At 37.0% G+C, this 23,578-nt stretch overlaps 1 protein-coding gene and 1 long non-coding RNA gene across 3 annotated transcripts in view; both read right to left on the reverse strand.

Moving 5' to 3' along the window:
* Nucleotides 1-23,578, reverse strand: part of LOC5569520 (malate dehydrogenase, cytoplasmic) — a 39,343-nt gene that overhangs the window by 14,129 nt on the left and 1,636 nt on the right. The window contains exon 1 of one of the 2 annotated variants that reach the window (XM_021848321.1): nucleotides 4,160-4,166. The exons of the other annotated variant lie outside the window; for it this stretch is intronic. Within the exon in view, the coding sequence (XP_021704013.1) occupies nucleotides 4,160-4,162 (3 nt within the window). The 5' untranslated portion in view covers nucleotides 4,163-4,166. Of the gene's footprint in view, nucleotides 1-4,159; nucleotides 4,167-23,578 lie in introns of those variants that run through there. 2 annotated transcript variants of the gene reach the window in all.
* On the reverse strand, nucleotides 6,208-21,468 carry LOC110677243. The gene is made up of 2 exons (XR_002501049.1): nucleotides 21,369-21,468; nucleotides 6,208-6,690 (listed from the first exon to the last, which is right to left on the reverse strand). It is a non-coding gene; the product is annotated as an uncharacterized LOC110677243 (long non-coding RNA).

Below are 23,578 nucleotides of genomic sequence, written 5' to 3' on the forward strand. Positions count from 1 at the left end.
TTCTTTCATATATTATTCCTGACGTTTTTTTTTAAGAAAGCTTTTAGTTCTCCAGGATTTCATCTGGTGATTCTTCCATCGATTTTTCTAAAACATACTCCCGTTCAAAACATGCTGAAATATTCAACCAGAAAAATCTCCAGATGTCTCCAAGGATTTCTCTGGATTTTCTACAAAATTGTCCTTCAGAATTTTTTTAAGATTTCAACTAGAAATTTCTCTACGGATACTTTCAGGAATTACTACAGAGATTGGTACTGAGTCAAAAAAATCAAGCAGTCTTCCAGGAGTTTTTCATGTATTTCTGCAAATCTTGGGGTAACTTATAAAAAAAACTTATGTATCAGGTATCAGGTATCAGAAGGCCGGCTCCAAAGGCACGTTCCCGGAGATTTGTGCCATCGCCATATTTGAGCCTATTTCATCATCTACCCGATGGGAGAGGAAAGGGAAGGGAAAGATGGGAGGAAATAGGAGTAGGGTCCCTTGAAGAGGGAAGATCGCATAAGCGAAATGAGAGCATGTAGCTCCATACCACAATGGGTTCGAACAGCGCCCTAAAAAGGGCACTGCAAAACGCATGAGCGTAAAGAGAGCCTATAGCTCATTACCACAGCGGGTTAAGAATAACAGGATGTCCTGAAGATTCAGGCTTCTGTATTCAGTTTCACTTAATAAGTGTTTACCAAGTAATTGGAATCGCATTTGCGCAAAAACTGGACAGTTACATATCAGGTGATACGAAGTTCCATAATCGGAGTCACAACTATCACACACAAATGAGTCAGCACGCTGAATATTTGCCATGTGATAGTTGAGTCGGCAGTGGCCTGTCAATGCTCTGTCCAAGAGACTGCAATTCTGCTTTGACAGATTTGTTAAATACTTCGCCACCTTTGGAGATGGCTCAGTAATATACAATTTTGTTTGACGACATGACTCCAAACTATTCCAATATTGCTTGTGCTGAGTTGCCGCCCAAGAGTTTATCTGAAGCTTCACCCAGCACTTCGAAATTGGAATAGCCGGCTCAGGGCCAATGAAGTCATGCGATGCTCCATCGCGAGCTAGCTCATCAGCCAATTCATTTCCAGCGATGGAAGAATGGCCAGGTACCCATACAAGGTTTACAGAGTTGACTGAATTCAGTTCCTCAATTTGAGTTCGACATGCGATAACAAGCTTCGACCTTGAGTTGGCCGAAGCGAGAGCTTTTATAGCAGCCTGACTATCTGAACAGAAGTATATGACTTTACCCATTACGCGCTGTTGAAGTGCTGATTGCACTCCACACATAAGAGCAAATATTTCCACCTGAAAAACGGTGCAGTTTCTACCAAGTGAGTAAAACTGATTCAGCCTTAGCTCACGAGAATATACTCCTGCACCAGCTCTACCTTCAAGAAGGGAGCTATCAGTGTAACATACTATATTGTTTGATATACTTCTTTCCAAATAGCCAGACGTCCACTCTTCCCGTGAAGGGAATTGTGTGGTAAATGTCCTGTAAGGAAAGTTACAAGCAATTGTGAGATCACTTGGAGCAAGGACAATTTTGTCCCAATTCACCAAAAGTGGAAACAACGAAGTGTGTGTAGATCTACGATTTACTGGATTTTTCTCCAGTAGATCCAGTACCCATAAACGGTAAGAGCAAGAAAGTGCTTCTTGTTTAAGATATATGTGTAGTGGCGCAACGTCGAAAAGGGCCTCGAGCGCTGCTGTGGGAGTTGTAGAGAACGCACCAGACATCGCCATCAAGCACATCCTTTGGAGATGGCCCAATTTTGATTGGATTGTTCTCACTTCGCCCTTTTGCCACCACACAAGACATCCATATGCCAATATTGGTCGAACAACTGTTGTGTAAATCCATTTGATATATTTGGGTTTGAGGCCCCAAGTTTTACCAAAGGTTCGCCGGCATTGACCGAAGGCCATGCAAGCTTTTTTGACTCTGAAATCAATGTGAGGTGTCCATGAAAGTTTGGAATCTAGAATGACTCCGACATACTTTACTTAATCAGTCACATTAATCTCAGTGCCAAAAAGACGTAAAGGTCGAATTCCATCGCGGTTTCGTCTTTCCGTAAAAAGAACAATAGATGTTTTATTCGGGTTAACCGAAAGGCCATATTGGCGACACCAACTCTCGACTACCTGAAGAGCACTTTGCATCAGGTCGAATAGGGTGCTTATGCACATACCAACTATCAGAGCTAGATAGTCGTCGGCAAATCCATATGTTGGAAAACCGCTATTATTGAGTTGCCTCAATAGCGTATCTGCTACGAGATTCCACAAAAGTGGTGACAAGACTCCCCTTGGGGGCATCCGCAAACACTCAATTTTCGAATCGCTGCTTGACGCAATGTCGAGAAGAGATGTCGGTTTTTGAGCATTTGATGAATCCAATTGGTAATCATTGTAGGTAGCCCATGGTTTCGTGCGGCTTCCAATATGGCATCGAAAGACACGTTATCAAAGGCACCCTCAATATCCAAGAAAACACCCAAGCACGATTGCTTCTGAGCGAATGCTTTCTCGATATCGTATACAACTTTGTGTAAAAGAGTCACAGTGGACTTTCCAGATTGGTAAGCATGTTGATTCACATGAAGAGGCATGTTTGCCAAATAAACATCACGGATGTGATGATCGATAATGCGTTCCAGACATTTCAGAAGAAAAGAGGTCAGACTGATTGGTCTAAAACTCTTCGCTTCCTCATACGACGCACGTCTTCCTTTTGGGATTAACTTTACAGTAATATCACGCCAGGATTTGGGAATGTACCCGGTAGCAAAACTGCTTACAAGTAGCTTTTTCAAAACATGTTTGATAGACTCAAATCCCTTTTGGAGCAGAACAGGATAAATCCCATCCGCTCCTGGAGATTTGAAAGGAGCAAAACTATTAAGTGCCCATTGAATCGATTCAGTAGTTACGATACTGCGAGCCGAGGCCAGAGACTCGTAACTACATGAAAAGACATTTGGTTCATCCGTAGATGCTATGTCCACACATCCGGGGAAGTGTGTATTGAATAAACATTCTAAAACTTCTTCATCGGAAGAAGTAAAGTCACCATTAGGTAAGCGAATTTCGTTCACTTGGAAATCCTTAGATTTTGCAAGAATTTTGTTCAACCGACTGACTTCACTCAAACTGGAAACATTTGTACAAAGGTTTTTCCAGCCGGATCGTTCAGCAGAACGAAGAGCCTTCTTGTAAGCCTTGCGAGCTGACTTGAACGACTCTGATCCAGCTGAACGGCGTCTGTTCCAACTCCTTCTACATTGTTTCCTGAGTCTAGTCAGATCGGAATTCCACCATGGGGTCCCTCTTGTAGTCTTTACAGACCGCAGAGGACATGCTTCTTCAAAAGCTTCCATAATGTAGGATGTTGTAGTATCAACGGCATCATCCAGATCACTTGGATTTTCAATGGACGGAGAATATCCATGAAATTTGGTCGCAACCAATTCAATATAGAGTTCCCAGTTTGTTGATCGGGGATTCCTAAAACGCAAAGACTGCGCAGTTACATTTGAATGTTCAAAGAAGATGTAGCGATGATCAGATAATGATTCCTCATCTGATACATGTCAATTCGTCAACTCGTGACTGATTCTATTCGAGCAGAGCGTTATGTCTAACACTTCTTCTCTATTAGAAACCATGAAGGTTGGGCGATTGCCTATGTTAAGTAATCCAAGGTCTGTACTACTTAAGTATTCCATCAGACTGGAGCCTCTCAAATTGATATCCGAGCTGCCCCAGATGATGTGATGAGCATTGGCATCACTGCCCACAATCAGCGGAAGGCCTTTTGTTACGCAGTGTACGACAACTCGTTTGAAGTCATCCGTTGGGGATGGTTCATCATGTGGTAAGTATACCGAACAATAGACGTATTTCCTGTTGAGGTCACCAACAGAAACATCAATTGTGACAGCACATACATCTCTGGTCGTCAACTCAGAAATGAGTGTAGCAACGATTGCTTTATTTACGAGCACGCATGCGCGGGGCATGGAGCGCGAGTTTGCAATTTCAAGCTTGCTAAAAGTAGCAAAAACTGGGTCCACAAGGTTACCTAGATAGAAGTTCCCTCTACGAAAGTAGGGTTCTTGAACTAGCGCCACTTGGGCTGCACCATTTTGCATGAGTCTGCAAAGATTGATCGTTGCTGTTCTTTTATGCTGAAGATTGATCTGAGCTAACCTAACCGTAGCCACTACCCAAACTAGGCAGGATTAAGCTTTTTGCAATCTCAGCACGAAAAAGACCAGCAACGAAAAAACCAGATCGGTATCTATTTAAAGTCGCCAAAGGCGAAAGAGCACAGAATACACTGTGTAAAACGCATAATGCGAATCCATATAGGTGATAATTTAAATTAAATGTCAACATATTCATAATCCCACCCTTATTAAGCCTCAAGATAGAGACTGAAGAAGGGCAGCCGATTATCTCGGAGAAACACAAGGTCACCTGCACCATTGCTCCGGGTAGCACAGGAAGGACTCAATACTGTGGAGGGCGCCCTGGTACCCCACAGGCTCCGTTTGCGGTTAGGTTTTATTTAGACCCCCCTAACCATTCATTCTTAGGCACGGTACGCATCACACCATAAATTAGGGGTCACCTGTGAGGTGGACTTTTACCACCGGAACAGGCAGTCCGTAGTGTTAATTCTTAGCCAGTTGAAACAACCGCTACCGACACTACGCGGCTATCTAGGCTGCTCGGGAAAAGGAGGTTAATATTGATGATTAACTCCTGACGTGCCCAAGCAGCCTGACGTTTTTTTTTTTAAGAAAGCTCTTAGTTCTCCAGGATTTCATCTGGTGATTCTTCCATCGATTTTTCTAAAACATATTCCCGTTCAGAACATGCTGAAATATTCAACCAGAAACATCTCCAGATGTCTCCAAGGATTTCTCAGGATTTTCTACAAAATTGTCCTTCAGAATTTTTTTTGAGATTTCAACTAGAAATTTCTCTACGGATACTTTCAGGAATTACTCCAGAGATTGGCACTGAGTCAAAAAAAAAATCAAGCATTCTTCCAGGAGTTTTTCATGTATTTCTGCAAGGAAATGTGAATGAAATTTTCCAGAAAATTGAGAAAACGTTGAAAAAAAAAACGTTGCGTATTCCTTGTTACCCCAAATCTGTTGAACCGTAAATGAACTATTGAATATTCCATAGGTATTTTTTGAGTAGTTTATTGAAAAATGTTTGGAAGAACTCAATTAATCCTTGGATGAAATGCTGAAGAAATTCCTAGAAAAAACCAAGGGAAACTCAAAAATGAAACACAGGTCGAATTTATTTGAAGTGTTCTTAACAGGTTCACTCGAGTAATTCTTCGAGGAATTTTTTGAACAATTCTATGGAATAACCGTAGATGAAATAACGTACAGTCGAAGCTCGTTATAACGACAAAAGCTCTCTATAGCGACATTTTTCGGTCCCATGAAAAATATTTCAATGTTAAATCTATTCTCTAAAACGACTTTTCTCTATTGCGACGGTCCCTTGCAATGTCGTTATAACGCGCTTCGATTGTAGAAATTCCTGTCGGACTTTTTAAAAAAATCATTGGACGTATTTAACTAACTATGGAATTAACTTTTGCGGGTTTTCTTGGAAAAAAATCTTTGGAAGATCTCTTCTAGTAACAACTGAAGAATTCGGTTGAAATGTTGATGAAAAAATATCTGGAGGACGTCCTAGGAAAGTCTTTGATAGCATTTTAGATAAAATCTGTGGAGAAACCACTAGAATAATTTCTAAAGCTGTCCTTGAGAAATATGAGAAGAATTTTTGCATCATAAACTTTAGAAACCATTTTGGTTAAACTAGAGATTTCAGAGACTTTTCATCAAAAATCAAGACTTGCATGAAAATACAAACCAATTCTTTTAATAGTTTACTGATTAAACATAGCGATATTAAAAACGTCATTCATTATTTGGTAAGTTGATGAAATTTAATACTCACTAAACAGCTAAAGTAGCGTTTTAATAGCAGCGCTGCCGATTTTTTTAGATTGAAGAGAATTTTCTGGCAAATAATGGTTGCTCTGGAGTTTAATGCAAAAATCTGTTATCGTGAAAATGTTTTACCATGAATTACTGCCTCGAAATATTTTCCCTAATTGTGATAGATTCCCTGAGAATTTCAGGTTTTTCCAGGTTGAATAAAACTCCTTGATAGTTCTAGGTTTTTCCAGGTAGTAGACCCTGGCAATGAACTTTCTGTGATCCCTGCAAAAATTCTAGAAAGATTGCTTAATTTCTGGAAATATAGCAGGATAAATTACTGGTTTTTAACAGTTTCTCAATTGGTCGCCGTTAAGTCAGAGGGGACCAAGTACAAAACTTGCGAAAATTGGATTATTCTTTCATTAGATGCCAAGTTACATTATTTTGGTGTCACTTTGATCAGATTTGATGAATGCTGTAAACTGCGAGATATATGTTTTAAGTTACGTTTTAATGCCTTTTTTATTCACGTCCACACGGTCAAACGGTGCACAAACAACTGAGTGAGTGACGCAGTCCTACCTAGCTTGACAATAAGTGTCCCTACAGCAATGCATGGTGAGACTGTGTGTGTTTAATGAGATATATATATAATGTAGTAGGGATGTCCAATTAATAATGTTGTTCAATAAACCTGCTATTATTACACGCTTTCTTCTTGAACAAACTAGTACTGCCATTGTCCGTAACGATCTGGTGGGACAACCGTACGACCACTTCGAGTAGACCTCGAACTACTGACTGGCGGCTGATGGTCAGGCTCGGGATGAGTGCTTTGAAACATTTGTTGCAGTGATCGATCACTAGTTTCAGGTTCGATGCTTTCTGGCACTATAGGTGAATTGTCAACCTTTCCTGTGCACGATTCAGGCGGACTTGCAACCCTAAGTTCGTTACCATATGTTTCAGGTGGACTTACAACCCTTGGTACATTAATACATGATTCGAGTGGACTTTCAACCCTGGGTGAATGTTCATTCATAAAATACTTCACAGCATGATCTTCTAACAGAACTTCACTTGGATTAGAGTCATTGTTTATCGTACGTGACATAAACCTTCGGTTACGACGGAAGTGATTCCCAAAAGTATCTCGAATCACATAAGAACGCCCATTCACATCTCGAACTACAGTTCCGTAATGCCACTCTCGTGCATTCTTCTTAAAGATCACTTTATCACCTGATTTAAGCATCGGTAATTGTTTCGCATGTCGGTCATAGTAGTTCTTCTGAACAGTACGCTTTTTTTGAATTCTTCTTTGCACGTCACATTCTTCGAGAACATTCCTTTTCAACAGTGTTTCTTCAATAGGTAAGCGGGTCTTCACAAGTCTTCCGAAGAACAGCTGGCTGGGAGATAACTGCATACTAGCAACCGGTGTTGAATTGTATTCGAGTAATCTATACTGAAACTGATCGACTTCTCCCGTTTCATAGCATCGTTTCAAAATATTTTTGGCAATTGCTACTCCTTTTTCCGCAAGTCCATTGCTTTGGGGATATCGGGGACTTGAGAACTCAAACAAAATGTTGTTCAAATTGGCATATCTGTCACATTCCCGAGAGTTGAACGGTACATTATCGCTTCGAACTACTGTTGGATAGCCATAACAATTGAAAAATCGATCTAATAGTCTACAAACACTACGCATTGTTTTGTCTTCCAAACGATCAGAACAGATGAATCCAGAATATGCATCGATTAGAACTAACCAATCACTTCCTCCGTATTCAAAAATGTCAGTTGAGACACGTTGGAACGGATACTCCGGTGGTGAATCCTGCAGTAGTGGCTCCTTCTGATTATTACGCCGGAATTTCTCGCAAACCGTACAGTTAGTAGTTACTTCCTTGATATCGTTTGTCATCCCTGGCCAGAAAAACTGTGTTCTTGCTCGAGCAAGAGTTTTTTCATTTCCTAAATGGGGAGCATGTAACCACCTACATACAGTTGCCTGTAGAGCTGTAGGTATTACCAAACGGTGGTCCTTAAAAAGAAGTCCGTTCTCAAAATGAAGCTGTTCACGATATTTGTAGAATAGCTGGCCCAAATCGTCTAGTTTGTGATATGGTGGCCACGTGGTCTCGACGTATTTAGTAATGCGTAAATAACGTTCATCTTGGTTCAGTTTTTCAACGTACAAGTCAAAATTATCCTTGGACATACATGCTTTCTTAACGAGAGTGTGGACAACGTTCTCTAAATCTTCTTGTGCTTCGCCAGTTTCCGGAAGAGCAGCTCTCGAAAGACAATCGGCCACAAGCAAACTCTTTCCTGGTGTGTACACTAAAGAAAGTCCAGGATATTTGAGAAGTATCAGGAACATGCGTTGCAGACGAGGGGTTACATCATCAATATTCCTTTTGATCAAAGTTTCAAGCGGTTTATGGTCAGACTGTACCACAAAATCTCGACCGTAGACAAAATAGTGAAATCTTTGACAGGCAAATACCACTGCTAATAATTCCTTTTCAATTTGAGCCCACCGTTGCTCACTTTTCGTTAAAGTTCTTGAGGCGTATGCGACCGGACCATTTTCTTGAAGCAAGACACAACCCAAACCATCTTTTGAGCTGTCAGTCTGTATGATACAGGGCTTTTTTGGATCGAAAATAGCTAGGCCTGGCACATCTGAAATCCTTTTCACAATATCATTCATCTCTTGCTCATGCACATCATTCCAGTTCCACGGAGCATCATTGTGTGTCAATTTACGCAGGTTTGCTGTACGCTTAGAGAGATTCGGCATGAATTTGGCTAAATATTTACACAAACCGAGAAACCGTGTGACATCTGCAACGTTTTTTGGTTTCGGCATTTCCGTGATTGCCCTTACATCTTTCTCTAAAGGAAGCACTTCCCCACATCCGATCATATTACCCATGAATTTTACCCGATTCTTACGAAATTGCAATTTATCCATGTTGAATTTGACATTGTTTTCTCGAGCTCGTTGCATAACTTGCGACAATATATAGTCATGTTCAGCTTCATCGACTCCAGCTATTGCCATATCATCGAAGTAAATTTCCACACCAGCAATATCACCGAAAATCTGCACCATTTTACGTTGAAACATTTCCGGTGCATTGTTCAGACCAAACGGAACCCGTGTCCACCGAAAACGCCCGAAAGGAGTCATGAAAGTGGTCAAGTCAGAACTTTTCCGATCCAACTCCATCTGCCAAAACCCACTGCTCAAATCGAGCACCGTGAAAACTCTCTTGCCAGAGAGACGACTAAACAAATCCTGTTGTGTTGGAATGAGGTAATGTTCACGCTTAATACATTGATTCAACGCTTTGGGGTCGAGACAAATCCGTAATGCACCATTAGATTTTTCCACCACCTGCATGTTACTGACCCAATCCGTTGGATAATCAACATATGCAATAATACTCTCGTCCTCCATTCGTTTAAGTTCAGTTTTTATTTTGTCATGCAAAGCCAGTGGAATGCGCTTTCTATAGAACAAAGTTGGAACGGAATTTTCCTTGAGCACTATTGAACACTGACCAGGAAATTTCCCTAATCCTTCAAAAACATCACGGAATCTTTCAACGAATTCTGCTTTATCCTCACGAACAGGGTTAAGTTGTTGGACTCTATTCAGACGACTGATCAATCCAAAATCAACACAAGACTGCAAACCCAGCAATGGCTCAAAATTAGAATCAACAACCAAAAAATCAGCACAATGGCTACTACCTTTAGCATGATCGAAGCACGTCAAGTTTACTATTCCATGAATTTTTATTTGATTCGAACTGTAATCTACAACATGAGTATTGTTTACATTTTGTATTGGTACGCCCACCTTATTCACCACATCAATAGGTATACAGTTCACATCGGCTCCAGTGTCTAGTTTAAAACGCACTTCTTTATTGCCCACTTGATAAACCTTTCGCCAAGCTCCCGAACCATCAGTGCCATTTCCAGTTGAATTTATTCTATACAAATCCATCGTTTCATTAGAATCATTCACACATGCATTGCTAACCTTTCTTCTAATAAGAAACTCACCTGCGTCACTCCAATTGACAGTGTAAACTGCTTTCGCCTTATCCACCTGGCCTGGTAGCTTCGTCGGTTGCTTCGTATTGGGATCCTCCTTCTGCTGTTTACGACGACAGCACTTGCTGAAATGGCCCACACTACCACACGCAAAACATTTCACACTCACCGCCGGGCACGAACGACGATGGTTTTGGTTGAACGGCTTTCCACAATTGTAACACTGTTTCCAATTGATGACAGCTATCTCCTTCTGTCCTTCGGGTGGCTTCTCCATTGAATTTACCTCCAGTAGGTTCGCCTTAGGGCGATGACATACAGCAGGAGTAGAGAAGGGATAAAAGGAGAGAAGAGAAAAGAGTCAAAGCTCTCTCAATGCAAACTATATGGAAAACGCGCTTACCTGGTATACTGAAGGCGAAGCAAAGAGGTTCAAAGAGATCTGTGGAAATCATTTGCTGCTTCGACGCGCAAGAACGCTAGTGAACGCTAGAGAAATATGATATGACTGCGCTCGTTTTTGGCGTAAATGGAGCACGGATCAGAACGTTTGCTAGTAAATTAAATCCACAAATAGGGAATTTTATAATTAAATGAATTAAGTTTAGTAACTTATCATAATTACAACTGATTTATTGATAAACTGTTACCGTGATAAATCAAAATCCGGACAGGACCAATATCCGGACACTCTGGTGAAATTCAATCATTTCAATGTTAAATATCCTTCCTAGTGTGAGAATATTATTCCTACTATTAATGTTAACTATTGTAGACCATTGTAACATGAATTGACATCAAGTTAGCCTTGTAAAACATAATTAAAGACAAAAACAAAAGTCGGTTCCGCTAGGACGCGTTTGCTTTAAAATTAACGATAACCAAAGAAATTCTACTCAATGCGCCATCGCGTTTCGGCGATTCATCACGCGTTTGTTACGTGCTTATCATATGTATTCATTGTCTGTAGTGATTTGTTTGTATTTTGTTCTCGGTAAAGTCAATAGTTTCGAAGAAATTTATGAAATGCATGTAATTCTTTGCCAGAAGAAGACTGTCCGGATACTTATATGTGTGGTTTCGAATCCTGACACAGTGTGTTAGCATACAATTTTTCAAAGTTCAAAAAGAAATACAACATCATAATTGTTCGAAAACCTGGAAAACTCGTTGAATGTTGAACCGTTGTGATTTTAAATAGTATTAACTGAAAATGTTTGTAAATTATGTGTAATTATTGGGGGAACGATGCACATATCACAAGTATTTTTTGAAGACTTCAAAACCTACGTTTTATGATGTTTCTGTATAATCCAACAGAGGAACAACATTAATTTTACAAATCCATGAATCTTTGTATCGTGATATCAAGGTATGTTTAATGGTTTTTATTTTTTTAAAGAACTACTGCGATTTTTTGAATGTCCGGAATTTGATGCACCGATGTCCGGATTTTGATTCATGTGTCCGGATTTATGGACACGACATGATGCAGAATTAACTCAATTTTCATTCAATTCATTGTAAATTTGTTTAAAATTATCAAGTTCTAACCTAAAAGCTATCATCTCAAAATAATACATAATAAAATAACGATTAACCAATCGTATGCAAGCATTTGAATATGTGTATCATCTTAGGTGTTCGGGTTTTGATGCATCACAGTAATCAGTATTTTTGTTTTCTATATTATTTTATTGCTTTCTCCAGTTGATAACTACTTCAAAACATATTTTATCATTAAATGTGGTGGAAGAATCCCTACTTGGTATTGTTGGCGAAAATGAAAAATTGTTTTCGATCGAAATGGCATTTGAATATAAACAAGAACAGGGGTGACTAATATTTTGCTTGTTCAGCACTAATCTCTCTTTTAAATATCTAGATTTTTCAACAATCTTATTACAATCATGAATAATTATAATTCGTCAATCATCTATTCCTTATTTCTATTTGTCTTGTTTCCTGTATACATTTTCCTCATAAATCGAGATAAAAAGATGTCGAAGAATATGATCAGTTGATCATGTAAGCTCAGGCTTTGCACATTGGGGAAATCCGAACCCAAAGGTGGAAAAAAAATGATAACTTTCACAATAGAAAGATAAAAAATAAGTTTTACAGCTCATTCAAAAGGAAATTTTCTCAGGAATCTATTGGTGATGGTTTTATGAATGTAAGGCCACTCTGGGATAAGCTATGGTGCCCGTTTTGCCCCAATTCCTTGAAAATTTTAGATTGTCATGTTGTTTTGAGTAAAACTGTTTTATTGTGGAGATTATTTCCCATAAAATCCATAATTTCTAGTCCATTCAACAATGTTTCACAGAGAACGTTATAAAAAAATGGAAATTTAGGGGATTATGGGGCCAAATGTGCAATGAAATATTTTTGAGAAGGAATTTTTGTTTTAATTTTTTTCAACGTGTTTTTATATTGAAATAAATTTTATAATAGTCTAATAATCATGAATATAGGTTGCAGAAATAAGTTGTATTAAATTTTTTAGAATATGTATAATCATTATTTATGCTCTATGCAAAATATTGTGAATAATCTACCTTCTTATATCACAAATTCCAAACATTTCCAAACGATGTGCGATAGTTTGGGTAAACGATATTGATCTAAATGATCGATTGCCGTTAGCCGCATTGATAGGAGATAGTGGGAGCATATAGTTTTTTGCTATGTTTGCCCCAATTCCCCTAAGCACGATTTCTTTCGTAATTAATTCAACTTTTTTCCCAAATCAAATTTATTGTGTACTGAATTGTTTATTCTGTATCTGATACAATATTTAAATCATAAAACATAGGTGATTTTGGGGATCTTTTACACATAAACAAAAGAATAACCAAATAATCAAAAATGAATCTATCAAGAAATCATTTGCCGTTTTTTTTCTGATTGCAACAAATTACTCAGGATCAGGTTAGTTACTCAATCATTACTGTAGCAATTTCGTGAGAGTCAAATTGCATTTTACAAGAAATTATTCGGGAAATAATTTTGTCTTTTTATGGATATTTGCAATATTGATATTCCAATTGCCATCATACACTACAGAAAAAGTTATCATAAAAGTAATAATGCAGTTGTTAAAAATGCTCAATTCTAGATTTTTCCAAAATCGATCATTCATTTCATTATTATAATTTATAGTTACTATGTTTGTTATGTTGCCTCTATATTTACTGTTGACAGATTGCTTGTTGGTTGACATCAATGTTGCTCATGGTGAACCACACTTTGTAAATATTGTAAACACTAAATATGGTTACATCTGTTTGACTGAATTTCAAGCATGTTCAAGAGCCTTCTAAAATGTATAACATGAAGAAATTTAAATTATTTAATTCATTACGCGTGGTAAAGATGGACAAATTATGGGTGAAAATATGAAAAAAATCCACGAGCACGGCTGGGATTTGAACCCAGGACTCTTGTATGCTGGACGAGCGCTTTACGGGCTCGGTAGCTTAGTTGTTAAAGCGCTCGTCTAGCATACAAGAGTCCTGGGTTCAAATCCCAGCCGAGCACGTGGATTTTTTTTCATAATTTCACCCATGATTTTTCCATCTTTACCACGCGTATTGAGTTAATTAATTTCATAACCATGCGGATTGGATTACCGAACAGCTCAATATAAGCGTCAATTTATTTTGAATTAAGCATTATTAACTACTACATCTTCAATCAAAATGTGCCATATTGAAATTATATGGAAGACTTTGTTTGTTTATGATCTTTTTTCAGTAGTAGGGTGCAGGCAGAGCTACTTGGGCACTTCCACGCAATTTTATTCTCATGAAATTTCTTCAGGTATGATTGTGTAACTAATATAATTCTGAGTGATTTGTTTCAATCAGAAAAAAAAACTGCTGCTGGTTACTTAATGGATCCATTTTTGAGTGTTTTTATTTGTTTGTTTTTATTTATGTGTAAAAGATCCCCATAATCTTCTATGTTTTAGGATTTGAATACTGTATCAACTACTGAATAAACAATTTAGTACATAATAAATTTAATTCGGATATATCTGTCCAATAATTATGAAAGAAATCGTTTTTAGGGGAATTGGGGCAAACATAGCCAAAAAACTATATGCTCCCACTATCTCCTATCAATGAGGCTAACGGCAATCGATCATTTAGATCAATATCGTTTACCCAAACTATCGCACATCGTTTGGAAATGATTGGAATTTGTGATATAAGAAAGTAAATTATTCACAATATTTTGCATAGAGCATAAATAATGATCATACATATTCTAAAAATTTTAATACAACTTATTTCTGCAACCTATATTCATGATTATTAGACTATTATAAAATTTATTTCAATATAAAAACACGTTGAAAAAATTTAAAACGAAAATTCCTCTTCAAAAATATTTCATTGCACATTTGGCCCCATAATCCCCTAAATTTCCATCTTTTTATAACGTTCTCCGTGAAACATTGTTGAATGGACTAGAAATGATGAATTTCATGGGAAATAATCTCCACAATAAAACAGTTTTACTCAAAACAACATCAAAATCTAAAATTTTCAAGGAATTGGGGCAAAACGGGCACCATAGCTTATCCCAGAGTGGCCCCACATTCATAAAACCATCACCAATCGATTCCTGAGAAAATTTCCTTTCGAATGAGCTATAAAACTTATTTTGTATCTTTCTATTGTGAAAGTTATCAATTTTTTCCACCTTTGGGTTCGGATTTCCCCAATGTGCTTTGATTTAAACTTTCATCAGTTTGAACATTCACTCTTGTATAATTTTCAGAGTACTCTTGGTTTTGTGTGACTTCATTTTGCTGATTTGAAGAGCAGATTGTTCACTGTTAGATGATTTGACAGCAAATAAACAGAAATACAGAATGATAATACTGACATCTAAATTTGAAAAAAAAAATATTCAGATGGATTTTCCATCGAAAATTGAAATTCAAGGTAAAAGCAATATTCGCCGTCCCAACCTCACCTCCCAAATAATCTATCCAGCCCAATGTGAAACAAAACAACGCCATTATGGGTTCCGGGCAATTCGATCGAATAAGTAACTGTTTGTAAAACGCCTCAAAAAACAGGAAATCTTCCTAGAGTTCTTGATTACGATTCAATATCAAGCACCAGTTCAATAAAATCTTGTGAAATATCTAGATATTTTGTGCAACACTATGGCTTACGTAAAACAAACTTGCTCCTTGTGGATCACTTGTCAATGCGGTATATAAAAAATCGACAAGGCATGTTTGATAAAATCTCAAACTATATTACTTAGTACAGACAGAAAGCGAGGATGTGAAAGAGGAGCGTACGCGTTGAAGGTCTCTCCATGCATGTTGTATGAAAATCGCGCTTACCTGGCATACTGAAGCGATGCGAAGAGGGATGGAAAGTGTGGTCAAGCGTGAAAGCAGTTCGTGTGGTGCTTTGACGCGCGAAAACGCTTGAAGATAATTTGAACTATTATTGGCAGCACTAATATTGCGCGTGAATTTCGAACTGATGAAAACAGTTAGGAGTAAACTAAATTAACAAACACAAAAAAAAGTTCTTTTTTATATTTGAAAAAAAAAAATGTGTGCTTTGTACCACTGAACTGATCTTATACAATAAAATTCCCCAACTCAAAATTATCACTCGGCCATTCCGTAGGAAAAAAAAAGAAAACCACAATGTTCCTTGACTTATTAATAAGAGGGTCGATTTGTTATCAATCATTAAAACCATAGCTTTTACTTTAATAAAGCGGGAAATTGCTCTCAAATTTGATCGATTATTACCCGTTCAGAAAATCAATATTTACTTAAAAATTAACTGCAATTGGAACCATTCGTGATCTTGTTTATAATATCGATGATTCAAGCTTAGAAAAGATTCCCATAAAACATTTACAGTATTCGTAGAAAAGGTATGCAATTAACATACTATTTCATTCCATAGATACAAACATGATATTATATCTATAACTAGTGTATTGTTTAAACTTCCAGTCGTTGCGCGGTTCACCACCGTCAAAACCACCACACTGCTGTTGAGGACGAAAAGCGAGTTTTTTTTTTTTCAAAAGTGTTGTACAAAATACAACATCGCGACGACTGAAGTGTTAAGTGAATTTAAAGAAATTATTCGTTCATAACAGCAGAAGTTTAATAATTTAATTTTGTGTGGAAAAAGGCATTCAATTTCAAAATTCTCGAAAATTATAACCTTTTTTGAAAAAATATTCGGTAGGCTTGATAGATATAATTTTTATAATTTCTTTATAAGTATCATTTCAAACATTACATTCATTTCTTCTGTGTGTTCTGTGTTATTAGACAACACTATCATCCTTACTTGGTAAAACAAATTTAAGATTTTAATAACATTTTATTAACAACATATTACATTTCATTTGCCGTAGCAGTTCAGATTTTTACAGGTGAGTTGATTTCACCTGCTTATAGAAGAAAAAAAAACACGTTTTCAATTTACTTAACTTAACTTAACCTTAATATATAACGCATTAATCGTGGCAATAGAAGATTGTAACTTTTTTGCCTGAAATTATTAATTATTTTATTTGACATTTGTTCCAATATTTCAACACTGGATATTTTATGTAACTCATTAGTACTATATGTACAAGGGAGGAAGCTTCAGAATCATTTTCAAAATTTTATTTTGAATTCTCTGAAGAGCTTTTTTCCTGGTTACAATTACAACAGCTAGTCCATATTGGTACAGCATACAACATGGTTGGCCTGAAAATTTGTTTGCATATCAAAAGCTTGTTCTTAAGACAAAGTTTTGATTTTCTATTAATAATGGGGTAGAGACATTTTACATATTTGTTACATTTGACTTGAATGCCCTCAATGTGATTTTTGAAAGTTAAATTCTTATCTAGCATGAGCCCTAGATACTTACCTTCATCTGACCAAATTATTGGAACCCCTCTCATCGTGACAACATGTCTACTTGAAGGTTTCAAATTAAGAGCTTTTGGTTTATGTGGGAATATTATTAGTTGAGTTTTGGAAGCATTAGGAGAAATTTTCCATTTTTGCAAGTATGAGAAAAAAAAATATCCAAACTTTTTTGCAATCGACTACAGATGACACGCAGGCTTCGTCTTTTGGCGGAGAGGCCTGTGTCATTCGCAAACAAAGATTTTTGACATCCCTGAGTTAACTCAGGTAAGTCAGATGTGAAAATATTGTATAATATTGGTCCCTAAATGCTGCCTTGGGGAACACCAGCTCTTACAGGAAGTCTTTCAGACCTGGAGTTCTGATAATTAACCTTAAGTGTACGGTTTGACAGATAACTTTGAATTATTCTAACAATGTATGTTGGAAAATTATTTTTTTTTAATTTTACAATCAAGCCTTCAGTACCAAACACTGTCGAATGCTTTTTCTATATCTAGATAAGCAAGACCAGTAGAATAGCCTTCAGATTTGTTGGAATGAATCAAATTTGTTACACGTAAAAGTTGATGAGTAGTCGAATGTCCATGGTGGAATCCAAACTGTTCATTGGCAAAAAATGAATGTTCGTTGATGTGGGCCATCATTCTGTTCATGACTTTTTCAAAATGTTAACTGATGAAGGAAAGCAAACTGATTGGACGATAGCTAGAAGCTTCTGCAGGATTTGTGTTTTGTTTTTAAATTGGTACAACCCTCGCATTTTTTCATTTGTCAGGAAAATATGCTAATTGAAAACATTTGTTAAAAATATCAACTAAGAATGATAAGCTACTTTCGGGAATTTTCTTGATGAGGATGTAGAAAATTCCATCATCGCCAGGAGCTTTCATATTTTTGAATTTTTAAATAATAGTACTCATTTCTTCCAAATCAGTATCCCAGGAATGTTCCAAAACATTCTCTTGATTGAGAATAATTTCGAAGTCTATTTTGAATAACTTGATTTTCTATTGGACTAGTAAGTCCTTAATTAAAACTGCATAGCAAGTTTTTGAGCTTTTTCGCAATTAGTTAGTAGTAATTTGTTTTCTTATTCCAATGCCGGTATTGGCTTCTGAGGTTTTTTTTTCAAAATTTTAGATAATTTCCAAAAGGGCTTGGAGCCAAGGTACAATTGAGAAATTTTATTTTCAAAAGTTTTTGTTTCTTAATTGAGAAAAACGTTTCTTGATTTCTTCCTGCAAATCCGGCAATATAATTTTCATAGCAGTATCGCGAGTGCGTTGAAATTGCCTTCTCCTCACGTTTTTTTAAGACGGTTTATCATCATAGCAGGTCCGTCCCACTCGGGCTCAGATTGGGTACCACTTCTAGTACTGCATTTGGTCCCTCGCTAGTGCAAAAGGTACCCAAGTTTGACAAATCGCAGTACACTTTTCACGGCATTCTAGATTACCTTATGAGCCATAAAATTTTGGGCGACTGCAAGGGACATGGAGGTCTTTAATTTGTCTTTGATCATAGTCTATAATCACGTATTCAAATTTTACTTCACATTTTGAAACTGCAATGCTCCTGGCTTCAACAATGGAATTCGTTAAAGTTTCAAGAGTATTGTTTATATCAAGTTTTGTTCGAAAGAAATGTAAACAGATTAGAGTCAATTTATGTTCCATATATATACCAGTCGGCTTGATAGCTATCATCATTATACACAACCAGTACCATATATGTTTTGATTTATTTTTGTTCTCTTGAATTAATTAATTTAACTTTTTAGTAGTTGTTTTCATAATATGTGATAGTCACTTTGTCACGAAAATCTATTCATTGGTTTTTTAATTAATGTAGTCAATCGTGTATTCAATCAGATTAACAACAACTTATTTATTCTGTTATATTTTTTCTAATTTTTATATTGTACAATGTCCACACAGTTACGAATCACCCACAGTGACGGATCACTTTGGCGTTCAACATCGAATAACTTGCCTAAAACATAAACGTTGACGTAAAACATATTTTTCCCATGTTATACTATTTGCTTCTACCATTTTTAATGTTAAGCACAACATTCAACCGCTAAATAACGGTGTATTTGACAAATGTTTAGTTGGTACCACACAGCTATCATTATATGGTCGTTTTCTGTAAGAAGTGCCGTCAGCATTCATAAGCTCCCACAGGTGGTAAAATTCAAATGTTATAGCATAAAACATGCTTGTTCGCTTCGATTCAGTATGAATTCATTATTGGAAAACATTTTTCTTGATTGTTGATTCTAAATACCAAATATTAGCACTTCTAACTAGTGATCCATAATATGGACCAGGAAATGATTGTTTACCACGGTTATGGATCACATCCAAAGAATGTAGATTTCTGCCATTTTAAGCATTGGATTCGACATTTTTAGACAAAAGCACTAAAGATAAAACTAATTAAACATCAAGGTTTGTCAATTTCGTTTTTTAGCAGACAAAAATGGGTGGAAAACTTGGTATGGAGCGAAAACAGTTCATGTCTCAGTTACTACAATGCAGTATCACAAAAAAGGGCATTTTTCCCTTGTTTCCAGCACTAATACTGCTATTTTTTTGCAGTAATATGTGACACATTGTTAACTTTCGCCAAATCAAGCAAAACAGATGCATTGAGTGGAAAATCACTTGATTTTGCGCACTGATCCGTAATATGTCACAATTTGATCCATAATATGAAAATTGATCCATAATATGGTTTTCAGAAACCGATACAATTTTTAATTTTTATGCAATCCTATGTAAATATTACATTCAAAACAGTTTACTATATGAAGATCCAGTTTGAACCGATTCAATACGTGCTTTTAAATTACGTTTACCATGTAGTTTTAATTTTATAGGTTGGACTCCACACTATTTGATCCATAACTGTGGGGTCATGGTATATACTCTGAATGATAGCCTATGATTGCTATTTCTGCTTGTTTCATCCAAGTTGTATCGGCCCTACATTGTAATTTCTAGCGGACTTGAGTGCGGATGATGACGAAAAATAAACATGCTTAGTGATTTAAATGGTTTTCTTCGCACGCCATCGCCATCCTGCTTGATGAGAAATGATTTTAACAAACTTGCTACATTCTACAGAGTCGCATTTACAGGCCTCTGTTGATGCGAATGGGACATGGGAAAGGAGAAGAAACAGAATAAAGCAGCCGTGCGCTCTCTCTCTCTGGTCGCAGGCAGCATGCTGTTGCCGAAGCACAAAATCAATGAAAACACGGAGCGCATTGAAACTCTTTCGAAACCTCTCCCAGTATGCCATACCATTTTTACCTCTTCTCTTCTCTTTTCGCCAACACTTCACTTCACTTCTCTTCTCTTTCAATATGTCATCGCCCTTACGGTCAAGAATAAGCTTGTTCGCTGACGCAGCTTCAAACACCTTACAAGTTTCAACGACCTTCGCCAGCGGGTCATCTCGTCCATCAAGAAGTCTCAGTTGGAGTTTTTTATCCTGTATGCCAATAATTATCCGATCACGCAGCATGCGATCTGAATAGGATGATTGACACTGCTGACACTTGAACTCACAATACTGTATTTGTGTACGAAGTTCAGTCTCAAACTCGGCGAATGTTTGCCTCTCTTTCTGTGCGATGGTGTTGAATTTGAAGGCTTCCATGGCAATGTTCTTCCGTGGAAGGCAATACTCGTCGAACGAAGCGATCACTTTTGCAAGTGTGAGTATTTGCTCTTCTCTCGGCTCCTCCACCACCACGTCAACAGCATCTCCGAATTCGGCATCACCAACGCCGAAAAGATGATCCGCGCTTGCTTTATCAGGATACAACGTGTTGAAAATTTCGACACCACGGGGTCCTATCAGCCATAGGAAAATGGCGATTTTGTTTTCCTCACTTTCCGCAATTTTACCGTTTGCTCGCAGGTATATTCCAAACGCCTGCTTCCAACGAGGCCATTCTTTAGCCAAGTCGGCACAATCGAGAGGCTGTGGCAGTCGAAGATCGAGTCCGGTAGCCATCTTCGATTTTCTCCAGAACTTTTCTCACGCAATCTTCTGTTTCTTCAGAATCACTCGTACTTTGTGTTACGCTTTTGCCTTGTCCATTCTAACACAAATTTCAATCACGCGGGTAAATTACCGTTTCTGACACCATGTTTTAAGTTACGTTTTAATGCCTTTTTTATTCACGTCCACACGGTCAAACGGTGCACAAACAACTGAGTGAGTGACGCAGTCCTACCTAGCTTGACAATAAGTGTCCCTACAGCAATGCATGGTGAGACTGTGTGTGTTTAATGAGATATATATATAATGTAGTAGGGATGTCCAATTAATAATGTTGTTCAATAAACCTGCTATTATTACAATATATGTTAAAAATTTACTTTGGATGATCAATAAAAATCGATAAAAGTATGCAGTCAGAGTGGACCAAGTGCTTATTACCATAACAGCGAAAATTACCATCGCGCTACACTCAGAAACACGGGTAGTCACAGAATATTTTAGTAATATATGACTAGTTTCTATCTGCCTTACTTTTATTCTGCAGGGAATTTGATTCCTATTTGTCAATTCGCCTGGGTTGAAGCATCGCTAAGCTTCAACCCAGGTGAAATGACATTTAGTGTAGAAATTCACAGCAGAATGAAAGAGAGGCAGATAGAAAATAGTCATTAATGCATAAACTTTAGTAATTCTGTGACTATTTTTATTTCTGAGTGTAAGGAATGCGAGGAAATGAAAAACATTTCAAGAGATTTGTTGGATTTTTCGACATCGAATGATTCTTCTACTCAATCATCAATAGAAATTTGTAAATATTACTCAATCTGATGTATTAAATTTTGTTTTTTGATTATTTACCATATTTGGATTATAATAAATCTTCGAGCTGTTTAGTAGAATACCTATAAGCAGATGAAAAACCGAATTTAGTACTATAAAATTTAACTCCACTAGAGTTTGTATCCTTGACAGATACGCGTATTTCTACCTCAACTGTAAGGCCTTATAGTTGAGGTCGAAATACGCGTATCTGTCAAAGAATACAAACTCTAGTGGAATTAAATTCGAGTGTACGAAGGTACGGTGCTGCCATCTGGGAAAAGTTTGCTCGATGCGTGAAGCGTCGAAAATTTTACCCGGCAAGGTATAGGAAGCGAAATTTCAAATGCTCATATAAAATTAACTTCAATAGTTATTTAAAATCTTTTCAGTATATGTTGATATACTTTTGATGGGCTACATTATAGGCATATAATTTTGAGTTTTATATTTTTTTCTCAATATGCTGCTGATTCTATAGTTGATCAATAGTCTTAGCCCGTACACTTAACAGAATTTAATTAAAAAGTGTTTTGAATTTTTTAGAAGCATTTGAAAATTGACTTCCTATGCTTTGCCATGTAAAATAATCGGAGCTTCACGCATAGGGTCAACTGTGGTAATTACCTTCGTAGACGCGAATGGTATAGTACTAAATTCGGTTTTTCATCTACTTATATTTGGATGGTTGGTCAGAAATTGCTACAATTTCTGCGAAGACAGAGCGGACCAAGTGTTGAAAAGCAATAAACTGATTGATTATTGCATTTTTTTTAATCAATTTCAGAGTCCAATAGAAGTTTATGGTATTTCTATGGCGTATGGAATGTGCAAGAACCCGCTTATTGTACAAATATATTTTGGTCGGTAATCAAGATTTTCATTTGGTCCACTCTGACTGAACACATATTTGAATATTTCTGGTCTTCAATGCATTGACCCTGCAAAACCTTAATTTTCAAGCTATCTTAATGCCACTGATTTTGGTATTGACGATATGGATTATAAAAGAATTTACGACATCTATTATGCACCCAGTTTGACCATGCAACATTAACTGATTGTTATTTTCCTAGAAATTGTTTAGTCAGAGTGAACCAACTCACTGAACGCTGGTCTTTAGTTCAGTCAGAGTGGACCAAGTATATATAGTCCATCAAAAAATCGTTCTATTAGAGGTTTGGATTATGATTTTTCATGATTATCACTTCACATTATATTGTTTGAAAGTAACACAAAGATGTGTCGAAATATTGAACCAAAATTTAAACGAGTTAAAAATTTCCAGAGCGTTAGACTTTAAGCCCATTTTTCTCAATATATGAAAAATGTCACTTGGTCCACCCTGACTTAACGCCGACCAATTATGAATGCAAATCTTGTAGGAACTTCTAGAAAAATTGACGGAAGAATTAGTGTAAAAATTCGTAGACCTTGAAATTCATTACATTACATCATGAAACCTCTGGAGAAATCTCTAGATATATTCTTAGAGGAGTTCTCGGTTAGATAAAAAGAAATTCCATGGAAGAATCATGGAATACATCCTTTGAGATCTAATGACTTTTTTTTTAATAAAATTCAGGAATCAAAAATCACTTTCAAATTCGCGCCGATTCCGTGAAGTTGTAACAACCCTGCTCATGGGAAGTAAATCTTTGAGTATCGTCACGATGTGATGTAGGTTCTGTATAATAGGGTGCCGGTGCCATTAGTGGACTACCTAAGCTATAAA

Source organism: Aedes aegypti, chromosome 2 (genome assembly GCF_002204515.2).
Source record: "Aedes aegypti strain LVP_AGWG chromosome 2, AaegL5.0 Primary Assembly, whole genome shotgun sequence".
Classification (NCBI taxonomy): Eukaryota; Metazoa; Arthropoda; class Insecta; order Diptera; family Culicidae; genus Aedes; species Aedes aegypti.